Source organism: Perognathus longimembris, chromosome 12, assembly GCF_023159225.1.
Source record: "Perognathus longimembris pacificus isolate PPM17 chromosome 12, ASM2315922v1, whole genome shotgun sequence".
NCBI lineage: Eukaryota > Metazoa > Chordata > Mammalia > Rodentia > Heteromyidae > Perognathus > Perognathus longimembris.
Window position 1 is genome coordinate 26,592,455 of NC_063172.1, and position 14,957 is coordinate 26,607,411.

At 38.4% G+C, this 14,957-nt stretch overlaps 1 protein-coding gene, 1 long non-coding RNA gene and 1 other non-coding gene across 4 annotated transcripts in view; 2 read left to right on the forward strand and 1 right to left on the reverse strand.

Annotated features, from left to right (window-relative positions):
• Fzd6 (frizzled class receptor 6) overlaps positions 1 to 14,957 on the reverse strand; it is a 19,037-nt gene continuing 4,080 nt past the window's right edge. For both annotated transcript variants that reach the window (XM_048358727.1, XM_048358726.1), the window contains exons 3-7: positions 7,093 to 7,289; positions 5,406 to 6,423; positions 3,163 to 3,311; positions 1,791 to 2,219; positions 1 to 367 (exon numbers count right to left, since the gene is read on the reverse strand). In XM_048358727.1, coding sequence (XP_048214684.1) covers positions 199 to 367; positions 1,791 to 2,219; positions 3,163 to 3,311; positions 5,406 to 6,423; positions 7,093 to 7,289 — 1,962 coding nt within the window. In that variant the 3' untranslated portion in view covers positions 1 to 198. The remainder of the gene's footprint in view (positions 368 to 1,790; positions 2,220 to 3,162; positions 3,312 to 5,405; positions 6,424 to 7,092; positions 7,290 to 14,957) is intronic.
• The window catches only part of LOC125360685, a 23,573-nt gene continuing 18,462 nt past the window's right edge, over positions 9,847 to 14,957 (forward strand). Inside the window, exon 1 of the long non-coding RNA XR_007212790.1 lies at positions 9,847 to 9,987. This is a non-coding gene — a long non-coding RNA (uncharacterized LOC125360685). The remainder of the gene's footprint in view (positions 9,988 to 14,957) is intronic.
• LOC125361107 lies at positions 13,891 to 13,997 on the forward strand. Its single transcript, XR_007212894.1, has one exon. It is a non-coding gene; the product is annotated as a U6 spliceosomal RNA (small nuclear RNA).

Here is a 14,957-nt window from a genome sequence, read left to right on the forward strand (position 1 = left end):
TTCCAGTTTAACAGTAGATAATGCAGTGTTAAGTGCAAAAGAAAAGAGATTTTTTTTTTCCAGTGCTGGGAATTGAACCCAAGACCTTGTGCCTGCCAGGCAGGTGCTCTACCACTGAGCTATATCCCTAGCCAACAGAGATTCTCATAAGGCAGTGTGTTGGTCAGCTCCAGTGTGACATGAATTGTTTCTAGGTTTTCAAGTATCTGAATGACTGCCAGTACCCTGTTCTTTTCTTACCCCGGAAGCCAAGTGAACAAGCAGTGATGTGGGACCCCTGAGGCTGCTCAGCTCTGAAGAACTGGGAACTTGCACATTGCTGCTCTGCACCAAGCCACTCTCAGTAATGTCATTCTTTGGACTTACCCTGGACAAAGGGAAAAAAAAAGTTGACATACGTACGTACACATACATACATACATACATATGTAAACACAAATACAATGCCAGCCATCTTTAAACTGCTTTTCATTTTCCATGAGTTTTCTCCTCTACCAGTATCAACCATTATGAAAAGCTAATCCATTAAAAGTCAGCATATTCTGAAAAGCTAATCCATTAAAAGTCAGCATATTCTATCACTTCAAAATAAAAATCCTGCTTTCAAATACAATTTTTGATGACTTCAGAAGTTTTATCAAGTGTTATTCATATATGAGCGTCGCATGGTGTCTCAGGGGAACACAATTACTAAGGCCAGATTGCTGCCTCCAGTTTAACATATATTTTGTTTTCCTACCACAAATAAACTACCATGAAGACTAAGGTGAATAAGACCTCGGTTCTGCCTTTAGGGAGCTTTTCAGTCTAGTGGAGGATAAAAGCATGGATGTAGTTGCAATGTAGTAATATGGAAGCTATCATGGACACAGAGAAGGCTCAGTTAGTCCATCCAGTCTGAGGGCCAGGCAGTTAGCTGTAAGAATACTAACTCAGTGCTTACTTGTGTTCTAATAGCCTATGGAAATTTGGGAAAATTCATTAAAGATGGCAAGATCTGGGGCTGGGGATATAGCCTAGTGGCAAGAGTGCCTGCCTTGGATACACGAGGCCCTAGGTTCGATTCCCCAGCACCACATATACAGAAAACGGCCAGAAGCGGCGCTGTGGCTCACGTGGCAGAGTGCTAGCCTTGAGCGGGAAGAAGCCAGGGACAGTGCTCAGGCCCTGAGTCCAAGGCCCAGGACTGGCAAAAAAAAAAAAAAAAAAAAAAGATGGCAAGATCTTTCCATGCTCAGGAAGTAAAAACATCTTATTAATAATCATCCCTATGTGAAATGACAGCTTTGAGACAGTAATGTAATTTAGTATTTTTCTTGCCTTTTTGTTTTTGTTGTGTGTATGTGTGTGCATTTTGTATTTTGGCACTGAGTCTTATGTATATAGTCTAGTCCAGATTGGCCTGAATTCAGCCCACACTGAATTCAAAACTCCAGATTCTCCTACCTCTGCTTCCCAAGTGCTGGGATCACAGTGTAATCCCATCCTGCTATAATGCAGTATTAACGAAAACAACCTGGAAGATAAGCTGTAAGTGTTCACCTAAATATACAAATTACCATAACAAACCGTTACTTCCCTACTTAACAATATATTTTAAGACTGTTCTTAAAGCTAAGAATTAAACTATTAAATGCTCTATTTATAAGGCTGAACCTAAACTTGCTTGCACTAAGAGATCTAGACACGTGATGAGATGTTTACTTTTCAGACATGCCACATTTGAATAAAAACGGATAATGCAGTATTTGGAAGCTGTGAATATTTCCGAGAACAACATTAAATCTTACCTTCCTTCACTCTGAGCACTTTCACACACACTGCTTTTCTCCCTCACGCTACCTGCTCGGCTTTTCTTGTCTGCCTGTTCCCCAGAGAGTTTAGAGCTGGATGCAGCTGGGGAGGCAGGTTCACCAGGGTCTTGTTCTCTTAAGTTGGGGGTGCACGCTCTGTCAGTTCTCAGCTCTCTCACTGATGCCTCTGGGGAGGTCTGAATTTCGGTCACTGTTTCTTGTCCTAGGTAATCATGATCAGTGATGGCCACGGAGGAAGTGCCGTGATTTGCCGCGGCCCCAGTGCTGGTTCCCATGGACTTGGAAATCACCTTCAGCTTGTGTGAACTTGGTTTGTAGTGCTTCTTTTTGTGTTTCACTTTGGAATTGTGCTTTAAGAAAAACTCACATGACTCCTGCAGCACTCTTCGACTTTCACTGATGGGGCTGTAGGAAAACCCAAGGAGAATTTACTTAATCCATTTTGAGTGTTATAGTAGAAGCCACAAAGGTTATCCTGTGTCTTTTGTCAAAAAAATCTTCACTCAATAAAGTTAGAAATCTTCAATGGCTGATAGCAGTTATAAAATCTGTAATTACACGTGCTATGAAATAAGTAGATTTCAAAATGTAAAATCTTCTGCATATGCTTTATTGCCCTTTGTCAGCACAAATAGTAAAGTTTAAAGAATTAAATCAAGAGTGAAAAGGGGGGAATACACTGTATACACATGTGCAAATGTCACAAGAAACTCCCTTCCTGTATAGCTGATGCACACTAATTAAAAGAAAAAACCCTCACGGATAATTACCAAGAAAACTGAATTAAAACTATCCTCACATCCAATGTAAAACTGAATTTTCCTTTTAAAAAACTGTACAAAGAAATTAAATAGTCAAAAATCAAAGAGTGAAGGTAAGGGAATTCAAACCAACATAAAACAATGGGCTGACTGTATTGGTATCATATATAAATAAACAAAATATAAAAGTACACCGGAAGAAAAAAGGACAAAGAACATAGTTAACAGTCTGTGTTACCAAGTTACAGTGACATTACTGTGGGTGTATAACAGGGGTAGACATAGGGAAAGTGCAAACAAAGCCCTGTTAAGTGCAATTGTTCAGACTTCAAATGCTCATTAGTAAAAAGGTCTACAGTTTTGAAAAAAAAACTTTTTGGAATTAGAGTTCATTAATCAAACCAATAGGGAACAACTTGCCCCAAACTATAATATAGTACACTACATACAATATCTATAACTAATACATGCATATCTATATTGTGATATGGTATTCCATAACTTGAACTCTTACTCTTTTGTAAAAGCTCTTGGTATTGTGATTTAATTATATTAGAAAAATGTCAGATAATGCAATAGGTTCTTACTCTCGTTTGCGATTTCGTTTGAAAAACCCAGCCCATTCTGCGCATGTTTTTTTGCTTCCAACCCAGAAGACGGCAGAGATGCCGACAATTAATGTCATCAGGTATTTTATCATAAATAAGGCCAGCTCTGGCCGAGCTTTTGTTTTTGCCTACAAACAAACAAACAAACAATGACATACTCAAAATGTAAACTCTACACTGTCAACGTTAAGCTAGAATAAAAACTATGAATCTTCAGTCTATTTTATTGCAAAAAGTTTGAAATAATACAATAAGTAGTACTTTAAGTGCAGTACATTTTTCACCTAAGTTCTGAACAAAGAACGGTGTATGTGTGTCAAAATAAATCTCTCCAAGAGAAACAATCTTCCCCTGCCCATTTTCTCTCCTGTATGTAGAGTACTTTCTTGTAACTACAAAATCATTTCCTCTAAATATTTACCCATTTTCCCCTTACTATAATCCACTATAAAAAGATCCACCCGAATTCATATTTCACAGTATTTTGCATTTACTTGTATGACTAGAGAAAAACATTAGTAAAGTGTAGAAATTTCATAAAAATTATAATGGTTTTGTATCAAGCATAACCTTCAACTATTAGTTTTAAATGTACAAGTATTAAAATATTCCATGTTTGGCACGATAGCTTACTTTTTGTGCTTACTAGCATTTCTGAGCGCATTCTAGATTAGTACAAGTAGGGCCTTTCTATCTTTTTAGTCTTAAAACCTTTTATGAGTAAACCAAAATGTATTCAATTTTTTTGTTGTTGTTGTTGTTGTGGGGCTCGAACTCTGGGCCTGGGCACTGTCCCTGAGCTGTTCAGCTCACGGCTAGTGCTCTACCACTTGAGCAATAGCACCACTTCAAGTTTTCTGGTGGCTACTTGGAAATAAGAGTCTCACAGACTTTCCTGCCCAGGATGGCTTTGAACCTCAATCCTCAGATCTCAGCCTCCTAAGTAGCTAGGATTATAGGTGTGAGCCACCGGTGCCCAGCTTTCCATTCTCTTTTATTTAAAGATATTCAAATTACTTCCAACTTACTTCTATTTGAAAATAATGTGGTAGTGATTATGGAAAATAATTTCCAAGTTGATATACTGTAATGATAGTGCTCATGTTCAATATAGTTAACATCATACTTCAGTATTGAAGAAAAAGGTGCAAAATGTATTATTATTATTACTACTACTGTTCTTTCACAGTGGTAGAGTCACAACTCAGAGCCTCCCATGTGCTAGGCAAGTGTCCTACCCTGGAGCTACAGTCCCAGCCCAGCTGAACCAGCCAGCCTGCCTGCCTGCCTGCCTCCCTCCCTCCCTCCTTCCTTCCTTCCTCGCCTGGCCTCGAACTTAGAATCATCCTGCCCCAGCCTTTCCTCATGCCTCAACCTTCCAAGCAGCTGGGATAATAGGTACACTGAACACTGCAGCTATATCTATCTAATTTTATTTTTCTACTGAGAAACTCCAAATGCTTTCAGAAATTATACAGTTTCAGAAATTTATTTTAATTTTTTTTTTCAAATACCACCTATATATTCATCATAAGTATCAGGACATTTTTTTCAACTGCTTTTTTTAGTTAAGAAATGACAGAATGGATTAGGCAAAAAATGAAATTCTATTTTTGCAAGCATATACCATGTAAAAAGTTATAATATGATGGGATTAAGTATATCTCAATATAGGGTCTTTCTACTAACGGAAGAAGTAAAAGAAGTAAAACCAATCCTTAACGCAGTAGAAGTTACTTCTCTTTTTCTCCCTCTGATGAGCCTATTCTTGTGGCTCTGTTCTTCCTTATTTTTCATCTTGCTTTTGCAATTAAATTAGTGTCAATAGGAGGGCTCGAAGTCAGAGCCTCCTGCTCTCCCTTAGCATCTTTTACCCAAGGCTGGTGATCTACCTCTATCTCCACTTCTAGTTAATTGGCAAGAAGAGTCTGTCTGCGCAGGCTAATTTTGAACCAAGATCCTTAGATATCAGCCTCCCGAGTAGCTAGGATTACAGGCATGAGCCACAAGCACTGGAAAGAATAAACGACTACGACTGAAACTACAGCTGAAGGAAAGAACTTATGGGACACATCTCTTTTTAACTAACACATGGGTAATAATTCCCTGTGTCTGCTGGCTTTCATATCTAATTTTCTGTTCACGATGAATACAAGTATATTCCTAGGAACACTTTCTATATTGAAAGTACACAGTGACAAAATCCAAATGATCGCTCTTACCTGATAAGGACATGGGATATGGTACTGACGACAGTGATCAGAGACCCAGGTTATCTCCCAGGTAAATCTGTTCACTAGCTCATAGATGTAACATCCAAGGAGTGTCACTAACGGCACAAGGTATAGGCCACTGAAGACTCCAATTCGAATCATAAACTTCTTCAGTTTCTCTTGGTTCCGACCATCATGCTGTATAACTTGGCGCACATGATTTAAGGAAATAATGCCAGCTAAAAGGAGAGACAGTCCCACAAACACACAGAGGCACAATGGTAAAAGCACAAAGTAGCGAGAAGCATCCAGGTCATAAAGGCCAATGAAGCACACCCCACTAATGTTGTCTCCTTCCACTTTGTTCATAGCAAGAAGCATAACAGTCAGAAAGCCTGGGATTCCCCAAGCCACAGCATGAAACCACACTGCTTTTTGTTCAATGGCTTCACAACTCCATTTCCTTCCTGCAGCTAAGAACCAAGTGATGGTCAGAATCACCCACCACACAGTGCCAGCCATTGTGAAAAAATACAAAAACATAAATAATACACTGCAAGCCTTATTTTGAGACCCTAGGACAACAGTGTCACCAAGCTCCAGCTTCTCATCTGCCCTATTACAGGCTGTGCTGTTGCCGAGCAAAAATCCAATGAAGTACATAAGAGATACAATGCTGTAACAGACAGAGTAATAAATAATTGGTCTTTCTGGGTATCTGAATCTTCTAACATCAATTAAGAAAGTGAGAAACGTAAAAAGAGTTGCACAAAGACAAAATATTGAAACTATTCCAATAAAACTTTTTGCAAAGTCTAGCTCGTCACTCTGAAAATACATGTTGGGGCATGGAGGTGCACACTGTTCAATCCCCAGAAACTTATAGCCTTGTCCTGCTGAAGTCTTAAGATGCCGCGGACACCAAAACCCAATGTCTCTGTGTACTTGTTCTGTTTTCTTCTGAGGACCAAACGCCTCTTTGTGTGGGTCAGAAGTTACAGGAACCGTGGCATCACAGTACTGCAATCTGTAAGGAGTACAAAAAAATTAGATATAGCAAGCCAACATTTTTGATTTGCTACTTTATCCTATGCTTTCTAACTATAAAATATTTCCTTATGAATTCATAATTGATAGGAAGACATACAGGTCTAAATAGCTTACAGGTTAGGATATAATAGTTTTTAAGCTGATTTAAAACTGTGGCTGTCATACTAATAGATAATGAAATACAAGGCAAGTAAATATGAAGATATACTTACTGGAAAACAATCAAATAATAATTATTAACTAATTTATGTTTTTAGAATTAAGTAGTTAAAGAGAAAACTTAAAATTTATATAAGCAGTAGTCTGACATGAGTACACCTTGCCTACATACAGCATATGAAATGTTTGAGAAATTTACTTTTTTTATTTTGCAGTGCTGAAAACTAAACCTAGAGCTTAGCACTGCACTTTTCTGATGTAATTATTTGATTATTATTTATTCCTTCTGTCTCACAGTAAGGGTAAGACCTAAGTCTGTTGCTAATCATTGTGTCTGCAACACTTAATACCACTGTATTTGGCATGTATTAAGTGTGCAAAATACATTTGTTAAATAAATAGTAAAAGTCTGTCACTAATACTCTGGAGAACTTAATTTATATTATTAAAATGTCATCAGTCATTTTCAGTGAGAAACGTAACTTACCTGTCACATTCAAGTTCCTCAGGCCATCTGATCCCAAATGTGTCAATTAGCTTTTTGCAATCAGAATATACTTTCTCACAAAATCTTCGACAAGGTGGAACCACATGAATTTGCTCTGTGCAAGTTGGTACAAAAGCTTCACAAAGGAATGTCTCAACATTTGGTGAACAATCCAGGTTTGCAAGTGGAAGAAAATGCTGTTACACAAAAATAGAATGACAGAATATAGTTTTGTCACAAATGAAGACAGGTGCCAGTGGCTCATGCCTGTAACCTTATTCAGATGGCAGAGATCTGAGGATTGTGGTTTGGTGCCAGCTAAGGCAGGAAAGTCTGTGAGGCTCTTATCTCCAATAAACCACTCAGAAAAAAACAGAAATGGTGCTGGGGCTCAAGCAATAGAGTGCTAGGCTTGAGCAAAAAAAGCTCAGGGACAGAGCTGAGGCCTAGAGTTTAAGCCTCAGGACCATCAAAAAAAAAAAAAAAAGAATGGAACTAGTTTCCTAAAGTATTTGCTTTTTTACTGCTATCCCCAAATAATCATTTTTTTTGGGGGGGGGGGGGAGTCAGTCTTAGGGTTTGAACTCAGGGCCTGGGCACTGTCTCTGAGCTCAAGGCTAGTTAGTGCTCTGCCACTTTCAGCCATAGCATGACTTCCAGTTTTCTGGTGGTTAATTATCCATAAGAGACTCATGGACTTTCCTGCCTGGACTGGCTTTGACCCGCAAATCTCAGCTTCCAGAGTAGCTAAGATTATAGGTGTAAGACATCAGCACCCAGCTTGAAATCTCCTTTTGAGTACATTTAAAGCTTAATTGTTGTGTTCAAGAATGGAAAAAATGAAAGTAACACATGTACTTTTGCTTAACTAAAATACCTTTCTTACAGGGCAAACATGTTTAATTCTTCTACAGTGCCAACACTGGTTAATCTAATAATGTTGAAGTTCACATATTCTGCAAAGGATAAATCAAATGTTGAAGACTCAGAGTACCTTTGGAGACCTGGCTGGTAAAGGGAAAGCAGTATAAGACACTGGGCATACCTGAGGAGCAGCTGTCACTCAACTCTAGCAGCCTGTCATTTGGAAATGTAAGCACAGAACTGACAGATAACACCCATTTTTCACAGGAAAACAGTACTTGAATTTTGTGTGAAATCTCCCAAATCTTGGATTTTTTTGGAGGGTGGGGTGAGTGGTACTAGGGTTTAGACTCTGGGCCTTAGACTTGCTAAAATAATCTACCACTTGAACCATTCTTTCAGATATTTTTGCTTTATTTTTCAGGTATGGTCTCATACTTTGCTTGAGCTGGCCTCAGACCTCAATCCTCCTACCTATGCCTCCCAACTACTTGGGATTACACACATGAACTACTCTACTCAGCTTGTTCTTTGAGGTAGGAACTATCCTACCCCTCACCCCCTCCCCTCTGTTCTAGCTGATTTTGAACAGTAATCCTCCTATTTCTGCCTTCCAAAAAGACGGAGGTTACAGGTGCGTGTCATTGTGCCCAGCCAGATTTTTGGCACTTTATATACCTAAATACCATGCAGGACAAACAAAACAGTATTGAGACAAATTTAGTTGAGCTAACCACTTGCAACTTTTGTTGCAGACTAATAGACAAAAGAATTTCAGACTTGGGAGGGAGCTGAAAGGACATAAAAGTAAATTTTTTTCAAAGTATCTGTGTGTACATGTGCTCATATCTTGCTTGCCAAGCAGCATTTCTTTAAGTGAGAAGTTACAAAGAAGCCTGAGATATCAAATAAATAGAGGCCCAGCTGCTCTGGCTGAGAAGGAAACCCTGCTGAGCCTTCTCAGTGTTCCCCTGGGCCACCACTGACCTCAAAGCACCTCCATCGCAGGCTGAAAACCACTGCTCTCATCCAAATCTCCGTCCAAATCCCAGTGAGAGAACTAAAGCAATTTCTTATGGAAATTATTATTGAAATTCCAAAATCTACTCTGGGCTAGAATCTAGAGTTCTTATTTCTGATCTCAGACTTTTAGCAACACCATGGCTACTGGCAACAAACCTATGCTCTCATTTATTCAGCACTTAGAAGAGAAGCACGGCCCTTTTCCACATATTACCTATGAGGTACAAGTTTTTATCTCCACCCCACAGATGAAGGAAGTGCCATGAAGAGTCAAGAAACAAAGCATTAAGAGGCAGAAGCGGTCTAAATCCACTTCAAATGGCTGCAGAGTTCGGATGAAATCCCCAGCCTTAACACTATGTGATATGCAAACAATTCTCCCTGAGAAACACCCTTGCCCACACACAAGGACAACGAAGATGAAGGACAACAAAGATGAAGGAATGAAAATGTATCCAAAGGATAAGAATTCTACCTGAAATAAGAATTCTACCTGAAAATAAAAAAAAGAATTCTACCTGAAGGAGCTGTTTAGGGTTGAAAAAATATTCACAAGTCACATTATCAAAGACTCAAGCTGTGCTTATCATGGGCATACTTCCCAAGGCACAGGTATTTGCGGACTAATTTAGAAGCAAACAATAGCTTTTTAAATAATGGGCCACACTACTATTGAATTCAATATACCAATCTAGTATACCAGTCAGTTAATCAACATAAACAGGATGAATATATTTCCTCAGTCTCAAAGTAAAAATCTTGATAGGAATCAATGTTCTTCTATAAAATGTCTAGGCACCATTTTTGGAAGCTAAATCTTAAGATGTAAAGACTACTAATATAACTGGTTGTGATCGTTCTTCCATACAGTTTTAAATTCTGAAATCCATCACAATATTACACTAGTATCAGGCACAGTAAGTGCTGTCTAAACCTATGAACTAAGAAAATATTCAAACGCTTTGGTCTCTTTAGTCTATTCTCCTCCCCCACTTCTTGATATGAGACGTACTGTATTTTTTTAAAATGTTTTAGCCATAGCAGGCACCAGTGGCTCACACCTGTAATCCTAGCTTAGCAAGATGCTGAGATCTAAGGATTATGGTCTGAAGCCAGCCCAAGCAGGAAAGTCTGTGAGACTCTTATCTCCAATTAACCACCAGAAAGCCTGTAATAGAGCTGTGGCTCAAGTGGTAGAGCACTTTCCTTAAACAGAAGAGCTCAGAGACAGGCCCTGAGTTCAAGCCCCAGGATTGGCACATACAAAAATAAAGTGTTTGTTTAAAAAAATGTATATATACACGTGTGTGTGTGTGTGTGTGTGTGTGTGTGTGTGTGTGTATCCTTAAGCAGAGATATCTTGGCAGTACCTTGTCTTCTTTAGTACTGAAGAGTCAGGATATGTACACACCTCTCACTTTTTTGAAGCATGAATCAGAATCCCAATGGCACATGGAACCAAGGCAAGAGACTGCCAATATCTGATCCTCAATTCAGGATTTGTGCTTTCTACTGCTGCCATGTACCCAGTAACTTACATGAAATGGTAAACAATTTACTTCCAGATTTACTATAGCATGGAGAAAGAAGCTCAGTTCTAGTGATAGTGACAGAAATCAAGGAAAGCAAGAAACTTAAAAAGTGAATTAAAATAGTGGCAGACCTCAGTGAAGTGTAAAGGGTTCTAGAATGTTCTCTGTTACACTTTATAGGGCAAATACTATCAAAGAATTTCTAAAATCCAGAGTAATTTCTTTAAGAAATCAATGGACTGCTGTATACAAGTAAAATTCTGTCACTTACTTTGATGAATGTGCTCAATGTTGGGCAACTCAGCTTCTTAAAAAAACAAAAACAAAAAAGGAAGGCAGAGAGAGCCTAAGAAAAATAAAAAGTAGAAGTTGCACCACTTCCACAATGGAAGATCTGTAATTTAATAGAGATATTTCTTGACACACAGCAATAGAAATTTTAAATTATTTCTCCCAAAGAGCTTTCCTTGGAAATTAGAGAAATGTAAATCATACCTGGTTGGTATTGCAAATCAGTTTTAATTTAAAACTTCAAAAATTTGTAAAAAGTTATAATTCTGAGGAAACTACAGATCCAGTTACATGTTCATCAAATGTTAATGAACATGTGACAAATATACAAGATAGAGTAGTAAGGCTTTGTTATCTACATGGCACATTTTCAATGACAGGAAAACAATCACAATGCAATAATCGTCCTATGGTTTGGTGGGCCTTGGGAACAAGCCTCCTGAGGGCATGACTATTAATATCCTACACCACAGAATTCCAAGAAATGGGAGAGAAACTCTAAGAAGCAATCAGGGTACTTTCCCTACAAGGGCAACTCAACATCACAAAGGAAGGTAAGCCTGTAGAACCACATTCTACACAGAAAAAAACAACAGTAGCCATTATATACACTACTGAATTGGAATGCTTTTTAGTATTTATTTTGCTACATGTGACTAATATTTTACTTTCAGAATAGCTACAGCCATGCTAATGTGATAGTCTCTGAAAAACAAAGAGGTTTAGTCACACGAAGCATTTCCTCTCCCAATATACCATGTACAGAATAGAGAATAAGCAGGAAAGGGGGTTAAGTGATAGTGAGATAGGCTCCACTATGTTCTTCTAATCAGAAAAATGAAAATGTGTAAATATTATGGCACAATAGTAACAACTTTTTTAGAAGTCTGTTGATCCAGTTGCCCTCCATTCCTTTATTTTTAATTAAACAGGGACATTTCAATAGTTCATGTTAAAAGGGGAAAGGAAAGGTTTTATGGTTCATTTCCTTTAGACTGCTTAAAAGTGGAATGGCCACATGCTGTTCCAAACACAATACAGGACTTTGCTTTTGCCTGGACCTCAATGAAGGCAATTTAAAATGAAAAATACAATATCACTATTTCCATTTTCCCTAGATCAGTCTTCTGGATGAAATCAGTTTCTCAAGGGATGTCAACCTCACAACCAGAGAAACAATGCTCTAGATAGGAAACAAAAGGAATACAATGGAAAACCAGCAGCCATTTGTTTTTCTACTTAGAATTTACACTGTACAACATCCTTTTCATGACAAGGCTAAGTAACTATTCAAAGTCTGAAGTTAACTCTTTGTACTACAAATGACTTTAGATTTAGACAATAAAATAAGGAAAAACATTTCTCACAGGTTTTTTTGCAGCATTACTAAGAACTATCCCAATCAGATTCTTCTGACTTAGGATACATTTAACTTTAAAAAATTCAGCTAGGCTCCAGTGGCTCATGCCTTTGGCCTAGCAACTCAGGAGGCTGAGATTTGAGGATCGAGGTTTGAAGCCAGGCTGGCAGGAAACTGTGAGATTCTGATCTCCAGTTAACCAACAAAAAGCTGTGGCTCATGTGGTAGATCTCTAGCCTTGAGCATAAAAACCTGAGATATAGCACCTAGGCCCTGAGTTCAAGCCCCAGAACCAGCATACATGCACACAAATTCATGCGAGGTCTGGAAATGTATCGCAGAAGCAGAGCACTTGTGCAAGGCCTTGGGTTTATTCCCAGTACCACAAGAAAAAAAGTTATGTGCAAAGTAAATAACATATTACTCAGGTGACATATTAATAAAAAATTCATGGTAATGTTTATTATATGATATTCTAACATTTTTTTTTCTTTACCTATACTAGGTTTGAACTCAGGGCCTGAGCACTGTTCCTTCAATTCTGCACTCAAGGCTGGTACTCTCCTTCTTGAGCCACATGACTACTTCCAGCTTCTTGGTGTAAGCTTGAAGATAAGAGTCTTAGGGACTTTCATGCCCAGGCTGATTTCAAATGGTAATCATTAAATCTCATCCTCCTGAGCAGCTAGGATTACACGCAGGAGCCACCAATGCCCAACACTTTGAACATTTTTAAGTATATTAAACCAGAGTTCAGCAAATGTATCAAATATGGTCCACTGACCATGTTTGTAAATGCTGCCAAGTTCCACTGAAACATCTCCACTCATTTGTTCATATACTATCTGAGGCAGCTTTTCTGCTTCAACTGCTGAATAGCTGTGAGACTGCATAGTCTGTAAAACCAAAATTGGCACTTTACAGAAACTTCTTCCACTCCTTGCTCTTAACCAGTGGGTCTTAAACATTAACATTTGTAATAAACACTGGACAGCTTGTTAAAACAGTTACTAAGGCTCTATCTTCAGAGTTCATGATTCAGTAGGTGGGTGGGGTCCACACACTTGCATTACTAACAATCCCATAAGCTTGTTATGACCAAGCTATGAACTAAACTGTGAGAACACTGCTCTAAACAATCTCATAGAATCATAGATTAACAACAACCATAAATGCCTAAACTCTATAAATCTAGGCTAGCTGTCACAAAATGAAAAGTGAAACACAAGAGAAGAATGATATCTCCTAACTGAAATGGGATTCTTGGTGGCCACAAATGTAAAATTGAGCCAGATGTAGTGATAGTAATACAACATTCAGGAGGCTGAGGTAGAAGGGTAGAGTTTTTAGGCTAGCTGGGGATATGTAGCAAGCTATGGGCCAGTCTTTAAAAGAAGAGGAAGAAGGATGAGGAGGAGGGAAGAAAGGGGAGGGGGGAGAGGAGAAAAGACAACCAATTGCCATAATCATCAGGCAACTCTTCAGCCCGACTCTAATATTAATTCACTGAAAATTCAACAGTGACCAGGAAACAAAGGTAGTTGGGTCAGACCCAATCTACTACTAGGTACTTAGAAGAGTGTAGAAAGTGGGTTCAGTAGTGAGGCTCGGTAGAAAAGTAAGAGATCTCACTCAAGGCAGAGCTGTTGCTTTAACTGAGACCTGAAGGAACTGAGGAGATTAAGAAGAGAAAAGGGCAGGTAGAGAGCTCACCAAAAGATTCAAAAAGTGCTCGCTTCGGCAGCACATATACTAAAATAGGAACGATATAGAGAGGATTAGCATGGCACCTGCACAAGGATGACATGCAAATTTGTGATGCGCTCCATATTTTAATTAGCATATATTTACAGTAAGAGGATTTTATTGTAATAATTCCATAGATAAAGTATATTTTGCATGTCTATTTTGAATTTTTTTCCATTTCTTTTTTTTAGATTTTTAATTTTTTATTGTAAAGGTGATATACAGAGGGGTTACAGTAACATGTCAGGTAAGGAGAGTACATTTCCTTTTGAACAGTGTCACCCCCTCAATCCTTCTATCCCAGGTTTTCCCCTCCTGATTTCCTTGCCCCTGCCCAAGTTGCATAGTTCATTTCCAACATAGTGTCTAGTGGGCTTCACTGCTGAACTGGCTCACTCTTTGTCCCATATAATTATACAAGAAGGCTTCACTTCAACATGTCAGTTTATGAAGTCAATGTGTCTCGATCAGTGTCACCACTTCCATCATTCTCCCCCATCTGTCTCAACCCTACCTCCCCCCAAGTTGCCTACTTCCATTTGCACATATGACTGTATTCACCTATTCTGGATTTTAAATATTATAAAGCCATTGTAAGTATATAAAAAAGATTAAAAAATACACAAATGTACAGAAGGGAGAGTGGATTTGGGTCTTGCTGAAGTGGTGTGTGCAATTTGGAGAGGAAAGATGAAAGCTGGACAGGAAGGGAGGGTCTCACATGACAAGCCGCGGGTACCACTCTAGAGTCAGGTTTTTAGTTCTCTGATTTTAAAGATTAATGGTAGATAACTTTAACTTCAAGGTGGACTGCAAAGATTTGCATTTTAATAAAATTATCTTGGCACTAGTAAAGCAGAGGGACTGGAGGGTAAGAATGTTATCTAACAGAACAAGAATTTTGTAATCTAGACGCTGATGAGATGAAAAACAAAGAGGTGAAGCTGAATAGAGGTTAAAAGAAGTCATCTAGTTCAATTTTTATCTGAAATTCTTTCATCCACTAAGTCTGCAAAGAAGTAAAAGACTAAATTTAAATAGTACATTCT